The sequence below is a fragment of the Charadrius vociferus genome, unplaced genomic scaffold (assembly GCF_000708025.1).
Source record: "Charadrius vociferus isolate BGI_N301 unplaced genomic scaffold, ASM70802v2 scaffold90, whole genome shotgun sequence".
NCBI lineage: Eukaryota > Metazoa > Chordata > Aves > Charadriiformes > Charadriidae > Charadrius > Charadrius vociferus.
In genome coordinates, this window is record NW_009647222.1 from 9,468,844 (window position 1) to 9,485,557 (window position 16,714).

The window sequence follows — 16,714 nt, forward strand, 5'->3', positions numbered from 1 at the left end:
AGACTGTACAAAATCTTTGTGTTGGCAACGTATAACAGAGACAAAGACTATGCTGTGCAGAAATGCATAAATTGATTATGTATCAAGATTAAAAGCCCAGGTAATGAACGCAAGGAATAGAAATTGCTTGTTTAGAAACATGCATTTGAACTAGCTGATATTAATGAAACCTAATAGGATGACACATGACAGGAATGTTGATTAAGTTGTTTATAATCTCTTCAGAAAAGATCAACTCAGCAAAAGGGAAATAAAACCGGCTCCCAGTATAAAATGGTGATGCTGGCAACTAGGAAGTCAGTCAACTGGAATATTTATCCATCCACTGGACCTAAGAAGTAAAGCTTGTGGTGTCCCTCCAGGTGATACGCACTTGACACCATTAAATTCAATTGAGAATTATGAATCACCCCTATAAGAGGAAGACTACTACTTAAACACTTATCAATAATGTTTGCATCATACCCCACACTCGTTGTCATGAGGCAGTTTGTTCTGAATGGTATAAAGTGGAGATTTCAGTCTGGCAGAGTTTCTAAAACCCCCAGATGACAATTTTCTGACAAAATGGCTACTTCCAGCAGGAGCAACATCTACATCACATCTCATCTTAAGGGACAAGGAGAACTGGTTCACAGAACAAGGATGCAGAAGCAGCTTGAGGTATCAGCTGCCATGACTTTGATCACATAGAATCATAGAATCATTCATCCACTGTGTGAATGCAAAATGAGGTGATAGAACAAGTCAGCCAAACTCTTTCTCTTTCAAAAGGGCAACTTCACAAAGCCAAATACGAACACATCAGTTAGGAAAAAAAAACATTCAAGCAGGAAAATATAGATGGTATTTGCAAACCGTTTATTCAAGTTTGCCAAAGAACAGTCCCTGAATCCAGAAAGACCCAAACTAGTTTCAAAAAATCCCCCATGCTGTTTTGGAGGGTAAATAAAAGCAGACTAGGGGGAAAAAAAAAAAAAAAAGGGATGTATACCAAACTGATGAAGTGAAAAATTTGTGTTAAAAAGTGACGAGGAAAGCAAATGTGCCCAGGGAGTATCAATGGCTTGAAATGGTAATAATAAGAATACAAAGACAAGTGGGAATGGGAGATTCATCAACAGCATTACTAAAAAGGTGGGATTTTGAAATAAATATCTTTGCTGTGTGCAGACAAAATGGCCAGGTGGTAGTGGGATAGTGGGACATTACACACTGCTTGTGACCAAGTACTTTTAAGCCTAGCAGTCCTAAAGAGCAATTAACAAATTTTTTTGAATTGGGAACTTTGTATCTGAGAAGTCAGCTGAGGAACTTTTTAAAACAGTAATAATGAATTTTCAGACGTGTTAGGACATCAAGGAAGTCCCAGTGGTCCAGAGAAAGCTGAAATTGTGCCAGTATTTTAAAAAGGAAAAGAGGATGGCCAAAGTGAGAGAGCGTTAGCCTGACTTTGATCCCTGGAAAAAAGCAGTGATGGGATTGATTGTGCAAGGCTTGAGCAATAAAGAATTAAAAGAGGCTAATAAAATTAAATGCTAATCAAGGTGGGTTTAAGTAAAATGGTTCTTCTCAAACTAATTTGATATCTTTTTATGAGATTACAAGTTTGGATGACAAATGAAATAGTGTTAAGGTAATAGACTTCTGTAAGGCACATGACTTGGCACCATTGCCTACTATTTTGAGGAGGAAACTGGAATGATATAATTTCAACATGGCACACGTTAAATGAATTAAAAACCACCTAACTGATGTAATTAAATGAGGAATGATCTTTAAGAGGCTATATGTTTTGTAGGGTCCTCCAGGTAGTGGTTCCTGTCCCGACATGATTTAACTGCTAGATCTTGACCAGGAAACCTTCTTCCCCCCACAAAAAAAAGGTGTTACTGATACTTTTTATAGGCAAACCAAGTGTTGGGCTGCAGGAAATACTGAATAGGACAGCTCACAGGTACACTCTGATCTAGATTTTTTTTTTTAGAAAATGAGGTACAGCAAATTGGTCTACATTTAGGGTTGTATCCCTAAACACAAGGACATGGGCCAGGGTGACTTTGCCTAAGGAAGAAGAGCTCTAGAAAAAAAAAAAAAGGACTTTGATATGAGTTTGGCTGGCAGAAAGCACCTGGTGTGCCCAGCCGGCACTGCGGCCAGAACAGCAAATGCAGCAGTTGAGTGGGCAAAGTGAGCAGAAGGAAGTTACATGTCCACTGCATTTGGCATCCCTATGGCTGAGATTTGAAAATGCCTCAGCTGGGACATCTCCAACTCTCGCGTGATTTTGAGAAGTCAGAATTGACAGCAGGAGGACCCGTGGAAATGGGAAAATTTGCCCTAAAAGGTGAAAATCTGGGGAGTTCACTCTCTCTTGCTGAAAAAAAGAAGAGGCTCAGGATGATTTCACTGTGACCTTTCTATAACTGCAGGGTGCACAGGCTGGAAGCTGCTTACAGGCAAACTCATATCTGAAATAACATCATCTTAAAAATACATATATCTGTATTCTTATGTGTGTGTATGGTGTTTTCTTTACAAAGAGGGTAATTAGCCACTAAAACAACCTTCGAATGATTGCACTGATTCTTTGCAACTGGCAATTTTAAGCTCAAGATCTGATGTGTATCTTCAGACAAAAATTAATTGTAGGAGTCCCATTTATTAAAAACAAACAAACAAACAAACAAACACCACTGTGAACACTTTCAACTTAACTTATCGGGCTTTGGATCAGGCCCTGCCTTAATTATGGGGAATTCTGCAAAATGACCAGTGGCCAGGGTGCTTCTGCCCCCGTCACCTCGCTGGGACTGTGCAAACCACTGGAATCAAGAAAAACGCTCCTTTACCCAGACATGTCATTTCACACCCTGGCAGGCAATTAAAATGCAAATTAAAAATGTTAATTAGAACTGTTTCAACATCTATTCTAATGCACAAGATGGGAATTCTGTACAGTGTATGGAGAAGGATGCATTGTTCCTCGGGCAAAACCCTCCCGCCAGCCTTGCGCTGGAGTGAGCAGAAATAGCTGCTCCTTTTTTGAAAACCTGATTGCAGCAGAAAGAAAAGAAAATAAAGTGCCGAGTTCTGACCCTGATCTCCAATGCTGGGGTAAATCCACCACTCTCAGGAGAGTCATGGTATGTCGTTGATTTAATGAGATCAGAATCAAGCCCTGTAAAAGTACTTACACCGAAAGAAGGTGCGAAGGGGTATCCACCCCACAATGAAACTTCTGTGTTATACTATTTTTACTGATTTTCCCATCCTTTTTTTTTTTTTTCCTTAAATCACAGCCAATTTATGTGTAGTGATAAAGACAGACACTATCTAACGTAAGGCTCAAATGCACTGGACAGCAGCCTGGGGATAACTCTGTTTCAACGGGGATTTGGGAGGGATGGAGAAGGCTGTGTGCCACATGCCTCAGCCCCCATAGCTGAGCCTGCACAATACCAGAACCAGGTTTTTATAACTAAAATGGCTCTGTAAATGCACACTGACAGGTCTCCTTTCCATGTTAAATATTCAGTTGCTCCACTGAGGCTCATCCCAATCCACCCTGATGTTTAAGACAACTTTCTTCCCTTTCCTACTTAAAATCTACCTACATCAAAGATGAAATCTACATGCTCCCGGAGCTGTGATGAGGTTGTTTTTACAGCTATTTGAGCAGCATGTTATACCTGCTTATTTGAAGATGATGATATTTGTATTGTTGCTAAGAATTCATGCCAAGCATAATTTTGGGGCGTTGTGAAGATATCATATTTGCATATTTTAAGTATTGATATAATACAAAATTCTTTTTATGACTCTTTTCACAGCATAATAATGCTCTTTCCATTGCATGACAGCCTTTAGCATAGAAAAATTCAAAAACAGAAGAAAATTATTTTTCAGAAAATGGATTTTTTTTTAAAATCTGATTTTCATTTTCCTGTGTTTGGAGCATCCCTTACTGCTCATGACCTGCTGCATATCATCCAGATAAAAACAGTAATTGCACAGACATATAGGCACTTCACACAGTAATGCCTTAATCAAACATATGAAATGACTGCATTCTGAAGAAGTTTGATTTTTATTTTTTTTCTGAAGCACTCTCTATTTCTAGTCTTGCAGGCTTTATGCCAGTTGCTGGTGTAGAAGATGGCCCATACGAGTCTCTTCCTTCTTTCCTTTCTCTTCTGTTCCTTTGCCTAGCCTCAGTCCTCCCTCTGCCCTCCCCTACTTCTTCATCCTTTGAACACAGAGAGGCTCTATTTCTGCTCTCGCAGGCTCCATGCCAAGCCCTGAGACAGAAATAGCTGGTACAGAGCCTACAAACCTCTTCTTCCTTCCCTCCTCTGACTGATTCCCATCTTTCCTTTCCCTTGTCCTGCTTCCTCACATGTCTGGCAAACAGCTTTTGAGCCTTAGCTGTCCTGCCCTGCTCCAAAAGGGCTCCCCCGGAGCCGCCCCTTCCCCCAAACCAGCCCCTGCTGCCTGGCAATAGCAGCAGGCTGGCCTCGGGGCAGGGGATTTGGAGAGGCCAAGTAGCTCAGGTGGGCTTGAGGATGTGCTAATGAGCAGCACATGTTACTGGTGAGCATCCACACTTGCAGGGGCTTCAAAGTGAGAAAAACCTGAGAGGAAAGATGGAGGAGGAAGAAAATCCAGGGGCAGGTGCTCTCTCTTCTTCTATAGTCTGATTATGCATGAAAATCTCTGTCTCTTTGTTGAGGGATAGTTATATTGTATTTTAATTGCCTGGAAGCCCTACTATGGTGCTTGGCTGGTGTGAACTTTCTTGCTGTGCAGGGTCATAATGGCTGGTGCTGGTGGTGACCTGATCCCTCTGGGCAGGCTGTGGCTCTGAGGGGCTTCTCCTCACACTGGCACGGAGCGGGGACCGTTTCTCTGTGGCATTATCTCTCTGTGAAAAGGTTTTCTGAACAGTCAGAGTGTGTGATTTAGCAGTGGAGAGCTAGAGCTGCCTGCTCTCCAGCCCCTGTTGGAGATGCCGTGTGGCCATGAGTGAGGGGCTGCTTTGTTGAGGGACATAGCAATGGGCAAAGCTCAGCTGTGCAGGTGGGGAAACAAGAGGGGTCTGGTGAGTGGGTGACCTGGCAGTGATGGGAGGCTCCTGTGCAGCAGCAGATTTGTTAGTGACTTCTGTCCCCTTCAATTAGCTTATTCTGCTCTGGAGTGAAGGCAACAAAAATTTATAATGATGTTAAAATGCTACTGAAGGACCCCTTTTCCTTTAGTCTTTGCAAACCTTTCATCTCCAGCTCAGGAGAGGCCCACAGCGGTCCTGAGGACTGCTGGTTTCGGGAACAGAGCAGCAGGGAAATGCTGGGTGGAGGGGTCTGGCAAGGCTCTCAAAGGGAGCAGGTTGTTGTCCACAGCTGAGCGGACCCTGGGGATCTTTCTCCAGGCTTTGCTGGAGAGGCTGCTGAAGGCGGACGCCTGCTTGGCCTCCCTCCATGCCCCGCAGGACGCCCGACAGTGTTAAGCTTCATTAGCCCAGTCAGATGATGCTTGACGGCCACCCACCGCAAAGCCAAGTGCAAGGGCTGGGCTGCAGCCAGGAGGCCATGCCCCCATTCCTGCGCGTAGGGGCGAAGACCTCCCGTCCGAACGCCCGCAGTGGGACCCTAGGGGAGGGAGGTGAGAGACCTTGCTTAAGGGCTTTTCTCTACTGACCCCAGAAGAGGCATGTCTGGAGGGAATGGCCAACAATGGCTCCTAGCTCCTTGACGGCCGTCACCTGCTGCTGCTGCATTTCAGTGGCAGCAGATGCCACTTTGCAGGGAGCGCTGGCAGGGACCTGTGCTGCCAAAATCCCTCCGAGGCACTGCACCCCTTGCCTCCCACCCAAAGCAGTGGCCCATATGCCTGTGCTGCTGCCCCCAGGGACGACAGAGCAACCGGCAATCCCGCCGGAGAAGACACGGGATCGCTGTCCTCCCCTTGAAAAACAAATTGCCGAGATCTGTGTTTGATGGTTTTATTTTCAAAACCGCCTCAGCTTTACTGCAGTGTTTACATACAGCAGCGGGAGACCATTATCCTGGGATAATGCTCAATCCCACTGACATTATCTGCCTCGCAGTGGAAACTCAGGGGATCTCTGCCAGCCCCTCCCGGCCAGGTGGCTGACCCTTGGCTAGGGGGAACGGCTGCAAAAATATAAAGTCCTCTTCTATTACAAAGTTTGTCCATCCAGCAGTTTGCAATTTTGATATGAAAAATTACCTCAGTTATTTCAAAACACTGGCAGTTGAAATTCAGTTTGGGTTTGGGTTGTTGTGTTTTTTTTTGAGGTTGGATAAACAGTTGGTAAGTGCCATCCCCGCCTTTAAGAACTCACTAAAAAAAACCAGCAGGATTTGATTTGTTTGTACAGCAAAAAGATTGTTCTTTAATCCCTTCAGAGTTGTTGGATTTGATACTCCTGCCAGTCGAACTAATGAAAAATCCTCTGGCAGGATGTGTCAGGGAACCCGGAGACATCCATCTCCTCACCGCATCGCTTCTCCTGAAGACAGTGGGTATCTTGAAAGTGGCAGAGCAAGGGACACAACTCCTTGCATCCCTTTGTGAAACATGGTAGCTGCACTCCATGCCAGAAAGCAGTGCAGCGCAGGGATGGAATTGTCATTGTATTTGATATAAAATTGGACCCAATTATCAAACAGGCGGTATAGGAGATTTTGGGAAAAAAACCCACAAAACCAAAACAACCCCCTCCAAACAACACTGCCCAATAATAATTTTAGTTTTTTTTTTTTTTCCTCCTCATTTAGATCAGTACAGTGAAATCCACTATTTTAAAAATAATTAATGTAATATTTGTGTTATAATCACAGGTATTCCAAAGAGCAATTAATTCTTTAATTAATATGAATGATTAATTCAGCACATAAACTGTATGAAATAAGAACAGAAATTAAATCAGCCACGTTGCACCTGACCGGGGAGGAGGAAAGAAGTTGCCATTAAGGAACAGAGCAGTTTGAGGCTTCACACTGGGTACAAGGATAAAATTAAACAAAAATAGGCTAATTGGATCTTAAGAGGGGCTAAACTGAACGCCCCTTGGGCTCAGCTCAGTTGCTGAAGCTCAGTTACCTGCTGCGGTTTGAGATGCCCTCCAACACTGGGCATGTCCCCGTGGGGCCGGCCGCTGTGACCACAGGACCTGCCGGGGCGGTCAGGCAGGAATAGCCTACAAGCGCCTGTGTTCAGGCAACTGAACCAGGACCAGCCCTTTTTAGTCACTTGCTGATATCTGTACGTGTATTCTTACAACCCAATGCTTTCTATTAATGGCACTAGGAAGAGTTGTGTTGATTTAGCACGGGAGAACATTCTTAAATAACGGCAGTTTCAGTCTCCTCTGTTAATCAAACAGCTAAGCAGCAATGTCAGGCACTTACAGATAGCCATCAGGTTTGGAAAAAAAGTCTAGCGAGCATTTTTTATGTTACTATTTCAAATATATCTCATTCCAAATGTATTTATTTTATAGTAGAGTACAAATTACACAAAGCTTAGAAACTGAAAGAAAACAATACAGAGCATCCAACCTGAAACCTCCCCAACGCTTTTTACTCAAACTCTACAAAATATCTCCTGAAAAGCTCCAAATGCAATGAAACATTTTATCAGAAAAAATATGCATTAAGCGGTTCTGCACTGGGAGTCTTTCAGATTCTTCTCAATGGTTCACACGTTCACTAGATATAAGTAAACCAGGATTATGTTCCTCTGCCCTTTCCCATTACAAAGACTTCCCTTGAGAGAGATATAGGTATGTGTGTGTGCATGTGCGTTTGTACACACATAACTTGCTCTTTTTTTTATTATTATTAATTTTTGTTGACATATCTTTATATATTACTTGGCGAAAGAAAGGTACTGAATCAATTTAGGTGATGAGGACAGGGCTCTTTGTGTACCAGTGAAAACTAATTCAGGAACCAGGCAGAGAATAATTTCTCTAACAGTTCTTCAGAGCGGGTAAGTGTTTAACTGCTGATATAATCCCAGGAAGCAGGCTCTGATGATCATCTTATCCTTTAATTATCACGAGAGTTCAACAGTCAAACAATTATCTTTTAATTTCCTCACCAACATGTAGGCACCTTACAAGATATTCAAACAGAACTTTTCCAGAACAGGGAAATCTAACGATGGGTTTTACTCGCAGTTTGTTGTATAAATATATATATATGTAGTATCTTTAAAAAAATAAACCTCATGGCTAACACTGGCAATATTCCTCTGCAGTTAAGAAGCCAATGCCTATGGGTAAAGGAGCTTCTTTTCTAAACTGTGCTGAAGGATGTAGAAGAAGAGTTTTAACAGAGAAAGGTGTGGTGTGGTGTCCCCACACAGTTGGCATCTGCTCCCGTTTCAATAGCCAGACCATATTAACGTGTCTTTGCCAATACAAATATAGCACTGCAAGTAGCGGAAAAAGATGCACCGAGAAATACGATGATTTTTTTGAATAATGAAGGATAATGTGAAAACTAACACACTTGGAAAATGACAATTGAGGAAATTGAATAGTATGCCTTGTAAACCTTTTTACTGAAGTTAAGAGTATGTCATTAATAAAATGCGTAAAATTAAAAAAAGAATTTCCTTAAATGAATTGCTTGTGGAGACGACTTAGGAAGCATTATTTTGACAATGTTAATTGTTGTATTTTTCTTCTTTGATAAATGGATTATGCAAAATTAATTCCCTCACTATGTAGATTTAATCCACAACACAGGACCACTGTCAGAATTTAAAAGTATTTTGAGTTTTCTAATAAAGAGATACAAAAAAGCCATACTCAATTAATTTATTAGTTTGAAATTCAAAATTATAAATCAGTCACTGTCTTTATCTACAGTTTCCTGCATTTGACCAAATCCTACTGTATGAATGCCCGGAGAAAATCATTATAGGATATTTTTGAAGACAAAGTTTTATCATAGTATTCCAAAATGTTGAATAACTCCTCTTCAGTTAGGTTGATGCTGTACTCACGGAGAACCTACAAAAGACAGACACAACTTGAAAATTTATTCCAGTGCTTTCGGTGAGCAAGAAGAAAAAAATATTAGTTTATCGGGCTAAAATTTCTTTACAAATTAACTTGATGATTCATCTCCACTCTGGCATAGGTTTCTCAGAATATTAGAGAATGAAACCCTCCTTTGTTATCTGTCTTCCCATGCCAATACTGGCTCCCTGGGATGCATATCTGAAAACCTGCGTACTCAGGGGTTCCTCCAGTAGCCCAACTAGGACTTGCCTGAGGGAGCATTGGGAAATAGGTAGCACCCATGTGCATCAGAGCTAATTTACAAAAAATACATGCTTAAAAGGCTTTCGCTGCTATCTGGAGATGAGACGAAGAGGTGGGATTTCTTCCTTTCTGTCCTCCTTGGATGATCTGCAGCCTTTGCATCCAGAGAAACAGAAGGAATAATCCAGTCACTCAAACTGTGCAAACCCCTATGTAAATAATAATGCCCATGATGCACTCAGTGCTTTTAATTTTCATGGGACAAATGGTCAGCCTGTAGGCGTGCCTTCCTAACACTTCAGTGAGAACCCAACTTGAACAGTACACATCTGGTTCACCTGATGCTAAAAGCCAGGTTAGGTACCTGCACCTTTCAAATATTTCACCTTGTGTGTTTTTTTTCAGCACTTTTAAATGTTTAAAAAATGTTTTAAACAGTTTTAAATGTTCTCAATGCCCTAACATGAATGAAAATAATGCATTAATTTCTGAGGATTACTTCAGGTTTTAGAGGCACTTGGGAATTTAAACCCTGAAAACCTGTCCTTGTGTGCTATGCCAGTTGTCATTAGTTTTCTGGCAAACTCAGTCTACCCCTTTCCCCCCTTAACAGCTCAGCATCAGAAATCGCTAATGACCCCTTGCAGATAGTACAGCCATAAATAGCAGTGTTACTGATGTCAGTAGAGAGCTAATTTCCCCGTTTCAGTAAATTAAGTTACCTAGGAGATAAAGGGATCTGTACCTCCACAAATCACTTGATATCTTGTCAAACAGCAGATTAACACCTTTGTAGTAGGATTTTGGAATCAAGGATTGCTTCTTGATCTAGATCCACAAGGATTTATTTTTTGGGGTTTTTTGGTGTTTGGTGGGGTTTTATTGGTTTTTGTGTTTTGGGGTTGTTTGTTTTTTTTTTTTTTTTGCTTAGGTTATATCATGTTGGGAAGCTTGATCTGAAAGTTGTTGACACTGCTTTAACTAGAAATGGCAATCATCACATGTCCTAGAGGAACACGACAACTTAAAATCATATGCAACGGCCCTGGTCTTCCCTCCTTCTCCCCTGAGCCTGGTCTGCTGAGGCAGTGCCCAGGCAGTCAGAAAGCTGCAGTGATAGACAGGGAGCCTCAGGCATGAAGTTGATGCAGCCACATGGAGACAACTTGCTCCTCGGCCTTCACAGAGGGGCAGGCAGGGACTCAGGTTTCAGCTCTGTGGCGTTGCCAGAACGTATCACGTTGCCCCCAGTCCTAAATAAGTAAAGATTTAAAAGAGCACTTCTATGACTGATATAATTGACCAGGTTTATAGTCTACCAGGCAACAATCTGGCTTCCTGCAGCTCCAGGGGAAGGGGAGTGTCAGAAGCACACCTTATTGTCGCTTACTGCAGCCAAGCATTCGCTTGCTGTGATTGAGCATCCCGTCCACTGGTTGATCAGTTCTTTGAAGCAGTAGCGATACCAAGGGGTGTCCCAATGCACGCAGCATTAAATAGGTTTAGGGCCCCACGCTTTATTTTTTTTTTCTTGCAGTTGAATAGCAAATATTCCGAATTACTCCAAAACAGATAGTGATTGTTATTCCTAGTTAGAACAATGTCAAAGATTTTGAAACCAGTACAGCTAAGAACAATCAAAATCCCCATGGATCTAGATGAAGAATCACTGATATCCAGTATACACAGGTGTGTATTTGAGGAGATACAAAATACTGAAATATTCGCAGAGAATATTAATCCCCTGCCTAGTACAAAACTATGCTGCACACAGAAAAGCAGAGATAGAAAGCAGAAACAGAGACTCTCAGGTGGGGATTGGTGGAGCCTGGTCCACATTTAGAAGGGACCACACCAGTTGGAGGGTCACAGGATCCTGAAAGTGCCTGAAAGGAGACCTACCAGAAGGTACGCTTCTATTCCTTTCCCATGCATCTGTGAAAGATACACATTTAAACTTTGTATAGGGACTAAGGTTTTTCTCTGTTTTGTCTGTTCAGGACCCCACCAAGAGCTCAGGCCTCAAGGACATGTAATCACATGTGGAGAAAGATTACCGTGGGTCATGGTCAGAGCTAAAGTCACAGAGAGGCCAGGATGACTTTATGCGTTCTGGTTCAGTACAATTTTTCAGAAAACTTTCAGTCAGGAAGCTCAGATTAGGCTACTGTAATTTTCTGACTATTAATTGCTAAATGCAACTTACTTGTCTGAAATCTGCAATACGTAAGAGTCCAGTATGACTTTCATCATAGGATTTAAAGGTTCGCTTCATTGGCCTCCAGCAGTGCAAGATCTGGGGCTGAATTCTCAGCATTGCACTGAAGAATGACATGGTTTGTGGTCCAGGACTCAGCTAACAAAGTTGGATGAGAAAGACTTGCATTTACTAACAGCATCATGCACACAACTGGGCACAACTATAATGCAGAATGAAAAGGTGTTGGACTGTAATGCTGCCTTAATCTGTGACTGGCTGCCGAATACTTGTTTGCAAATTATTGCAAGATACTGCTTACACAAGATTATTTTAACCTATAACATTTTGATATTCTTGGGAAGTGCAGATGGTATATTTACTTAATCACTGTCAAAACCCTAACTTTTCATTATTTGAAACTGATTCTGAAGTCAGTGTTACTTCTGCTCAGATCTCAGTGTTTTCACATGTATTATGCTTGTCCTTGTTTCAACTCCCTCTTTCAGTCATTTTTAATTCTCTACAGTGTTCATTTTTCAGAGTGAAATTTTTGCTGAAAAGTGACCCAGTGCATAAGCCAACTGTGGGAGCGGTACAATATTTAAGAAAAAACAAGACCCTACTGTACACTTTCACCAGTACAAAAAATGCCTTGTAACCAGCTTTTGAACCTTTCTGCAGTTCCACAGCTGGACCACAGGGTCACTATTCCTTGGGATATGTTGGGGCCTTTTTTTTTTAACCTGGCTGAACTTGTTACACTGATGTACCCTGAACACGGGTGAACTGCAGAACTATTCATTAAGGCAAACTTAATTCTACTTGTACAAAGCTTTAACACTGGAATGATGAGTAAGGGACTTTGGGGAAAAAAGAGCAAACCCCAATCCACCTGTGGGATCTGGATCTGCTCTACCATTTCCTTAGAATACAGCTCCCATCTCAGCTTTCCCCTGCGCTCTCCTGGTATTTATTATTGTAATTGGGTAAGTGGCTGATGCCCCTTTTGTGCCCCTTGCACGTGCCACTGTAGTCTCTACAAGCATCTGCTTGTGGTGTTCAAGGCCAGGCTGGATGGGGCTTTGAGCAACCTGGTCTAGTGGGAGGTGTCCCTGCCCATGGCAGGGGGGTTGGAACTCAATGATCTGCAAGGTCCCTTCCAACCTAAACCATTCTATGGTTCTACAATTCTCTGAAATGCACAGTTGGCTTTATACATCTACTACACAGGCACAGAGGCTGTGTTGCACCTACACGAGTCGTAAGAGGCCTGGGGGAACACTGCACCTTCTTTCTGTGCTCTTGGGGTATTCCTCCTTCAGACTATGTAGCTGAGGAATCAGTGGGTACGTTAATAATGCAGTTTCCAACCCACAATACTGAGTATCCTTGTGGGCTGAAGGGAGGGAAAGGGCATTTTACAATGACTTCAACTTGGGTTATTTTCATAGCTTAGAGCCTGGGTACTTCTGTAAAGCCCTAGGCCATGGATTTTCTCAGGCTTTTGAGAAAGAAAAGGAATTGTGCCTGCCACCCCCAAAAAAAGGTTTTATTTGTGGGGTATTTTTTTTATTATTCCTTTTGATGTGTATCTGTACACTTACTAGGTGGAATGGGCTGAACAATCTATGAGGAAATTTAACTTTGAATATAACATTGTATAAAGGTGCTCAGAACACGGACTGAGACATTCATTATTTTTTCTGAATAGAATAAATAAAATAAATATTATTTGAGACAACTACACAGGCACTTAAAAAATTTCTGCTTTATCTACTCCAGAATACTGGGATGGAATTTTACAGCATCAGATTTGTGTATAAAAGAAACCTTATGTAAGATAATGAAGTTCTTTCAGGCAAAACTTAATAGTTTTACCTTACTGTCCTTACTGGTAGTGAATACTTGATAATTCCTAACGATACTCTCTTCATACCTTGGTAGCAATCTGTTCATTCCACATCTGAAAACAGTTTGGTAATGTAATTTCTCTATAAAACGCTGCTACTAACCATATCTAAACTAATTAGGCACAGTTAGAAACAGCCTAAAAATGTAGCAGGCTCGCTGAATGAGCAGATTTGGAATTTGGCACTGTTCCTACTACATAACTCGATTGGGATGCTATTACCGATGCCTTCCTTTCTGGCCCATGAGAGCCAGATTTCTGCGTCTCTTCTGATCTTTTCTGCCCTAGAGTGCTACCGTGGGCAGAGGGGAGCAGCCTGCGCGTAGCTGCCTTGCTGGGACCCTTTTGCCTCTTCATCGCAGCTTGGGAAGCAGATGCATGGCAGGGAGAGCCACAGGGGCGCAATGTGTGCTGGCCAGTCCTGGCTACTAGATGGTTTTAGTAGCCATGAATAGCAGTGCAAGTGAGAGCTTCCTCTGGGCTTTTCTTACAGTGCTGGGTGTGGAGCAGCAGCACAGCTTACTGACGAAATCTCTAGTCAGGGCCATCCTAAGACACATCCCATCCACTTTTTATTTCTAGCTTGATTTTTATTTAGTTCAACAAAAGCTCCTGTGTTTTCTATTTGGAATCATTATCCAAATTTTAGCACATTTGGCCAATTTACCATATAGCCTGGATACATAGAGCATGATCCCAAGGAGTTAAGTCCTCCAACTGAAGGAGACGCCAAACGAATACTAGGCAATTAATATAATGGGATTAAATAAGAGAATGCTGGAAAGTCCCTGCATAAAGTGACTATAGGAACAGGCCATGAAATATCCTGTCAGTACAGCAGAAACTGAAAAAAAACTGTCATTATGATTTTTATAAGCTTGTATTGAGTTTGCGTGGCAAGGTTTGGTAGTGGGGTGGCTACAGAGGTGGCTTCTGTGAGAAGCTGCTAGAAGATTTCCCCGTGTCCAACAGATCCAATGCCAGCTGACTCCAAGATGGACACACTGCTGGCCAGGACTGAGCCCATCAGTGATGGTGGTAGCACCTCTGTGATAACATAGTTAAGAAGGTGGAAAAAAACCTGCGCAGCGGCAGCCAGAAGAAAGGAGTGAGAATATGTGAGAGGAACAACTTTGTAGACACCAAGGTCAGTGAAGGAGGAGGGGTAGGAGGGGCTCCAGATGCCGGAGCAGAGATTCCCTTGCAGCCCATGCTGAAGACCCATGGCAAGACAGGCTGTCCCCCTGCAGCCCATGGAGGTTAATGGTGGAACAGGTGGGATGCCTGAAGAAGGCTGAGACCCCACGGGAAACCCATGTTGGAGCAGGCTCCTGGCAGGACCTGTGGCCTCATGGAGAGAGGAACCCACTCTGGAGCAGGTTTGCTGGCAGGACTCGTGACCCCGCTGGGGGTGGATCGGTGGATCTGTTCCTGAAGGACTCCACCCCATGGAAGGGACCCACACTGAAGCAGTTTGTGAAGGACTTCACCCTCTGGAAGGACTCATGTTGGAGAAGCTCATGGAGAACTGTCTCCCATGGGAGGGACCCCACACTGGAGCAGGGGAAGAGTGTAAGGAGGTGAGGAGTCCTCCCCCCTGCACCACTTGGGAGGGGAGGGGAAAGGTAGAAAAAATTGGGAGTGAAGTTGAGCCCAGGAAGAAGGGAGGGGTGGGGGGAAAGTGTTTTAAAATTTGGTTTTATTTCTTATGACCCTACTGTGACTTCTAATTGGCAATAAATTAATTTAATTTCCCCAAGTCGAGTCTGTTTTGCCCATGACAGTAACTGGTGAATGATCTCTCCCTGTTCTTATTTTGACCCACAAGCCTTTTGTTATCTTTTTCTCTCCCCTGTCCAGTTGAGGAGGGGGAGTGATAGAGTGGCTTTGGTGGGCACCTGGTGTCTGGCCAGGGTAAACCCACCACAAAGTTTTGTACCTACCGGTTTTTGTGGCTTTTGTATAATTACCCTCTGTAGCAGTGAGCTTTCCTGTGGTTTTAACAACAAGATACAACTCTGAAGGAAGTCATAGTATGCAAATCTTCCATTTTTCTTTAAATCATATTTTGTTGTTATTTCCTTAATTTCCCCTTCACTTAAATCCAAATTGAACTTCTCTGCTATATCTGAAATGCAAAGAAAGAATATTTATTTTGTCATTCTTAAACAAAGCCAATCATTGTCCTGTGTTCATGAGTTTTAGCAGGTATCTGTTGACAGGTCATCAGTTGCAGTGACTGCTGCATAAGTGTGTTATGCAGATCTTGCTATATGCAGGTATATGCACATGCCTATACTTACGGGGTGGTAGTTCACATTTTACAGGGTTTCAGGAGACTGATACCGTGTCATTTTGATTTTTAACACACAAGAAGCACTCCCTGACATTAACTGAGATAAAAGATCTAACAAGTTAACAGGTTCTTAGAGCCAGGACTTTGCATTCAATTATACAGGTGCGCACTGTCTTATCACACATGCAAACGTCCTAACAAAGGCACAGAAAATCCTCTCTCTTGAAGAGAACACAACAGAAGAGCAGCATAGCTCAGCTCTTATAGGAGTAAAATCCAGGGCACTTTCAAATCAGCAGGCATTCAACCATCAAGACCAGTGCAACCAGAAGCACACACAAGGAAAAGACTGGTGAATCTCTTTATGCAAATAGCCCCAGGCACAGGTAAGGGTAGTGTATTGGGAAGGTGATGAGATAACTTGTGTGCATACCAGAAGTACCCACAAGCAAAGCCACCAAACTAAACTCCTTTTCCAAGGAGTAGTTAATTCTGAATAGGGACCTGAACATGTTGCACCCAAGGCTACTGTAAGCTATTCTGTTCTGCAATAGCAGGGTGGTACCTGGAGCAACCATGCAGTGGATGCCTCTTACTAGAGGCCAGATATTCCTACGGCTGGGACACCAGAAAGAAAACAGAACGCATCTGAGAATGAATAAAGCACTTTTTAGACTGTAACAAACCTAGAAATTCTGCCACTGGTATTTCTCCTAGCTTGCTGACATCCTTCTCTTTGCACACTTTCAATATGCCTCTCCAGGACTGTTGGATGTTCTTTCTTATCTTATTTTCTATTGTTTCACAGTTAAGGACAGGTGCAGAATAAGTGGTTGTTGTCTGAGGACGACCGGATGCTGGTATCTAAAAGCAAGACATAATGGTCATTATTTTCTGTTAAGTTTTACTGGTTGTGTAGACAAACCACCAGACGACAAATCCAGTTTCTGGTCTTCCGGACTTGAGGTTAATGTACCATTTGAGCCACTTCTAAGTCTGATTTGAATT

The 16,714-nt window shown here is 42.6% G+C and overlaps 1 protein-coding gene across 1 annotated transcript in view; it reads right to left on the bottom strand.

Annotated features, from left to right (window-relative positions):
- Positions 1 to 8,923: 8,923 nt before the first annotated feature.
- Positions 8,924 to 16,714, bottom strand: part of EFCAB6 (EF-hand calcium binding domain 6) — a 130,806-nt gene continuing 123,015 nt past the window's right edge. The window contains 4 exon segments of the mRNA XM_009879780.1: positions 8,924 to 9,046; positions 11,508 to 11,657; positions 15,354 to 15,538; positions 16,393 to 16,570. Coding sequence (XP_009878082.1) covers positions 8,924 to 9,046; positions 11,508 to 11,657; positions 15,354 to 15,538; positions 16,393 to 16,570 — 636 coding nt within the window.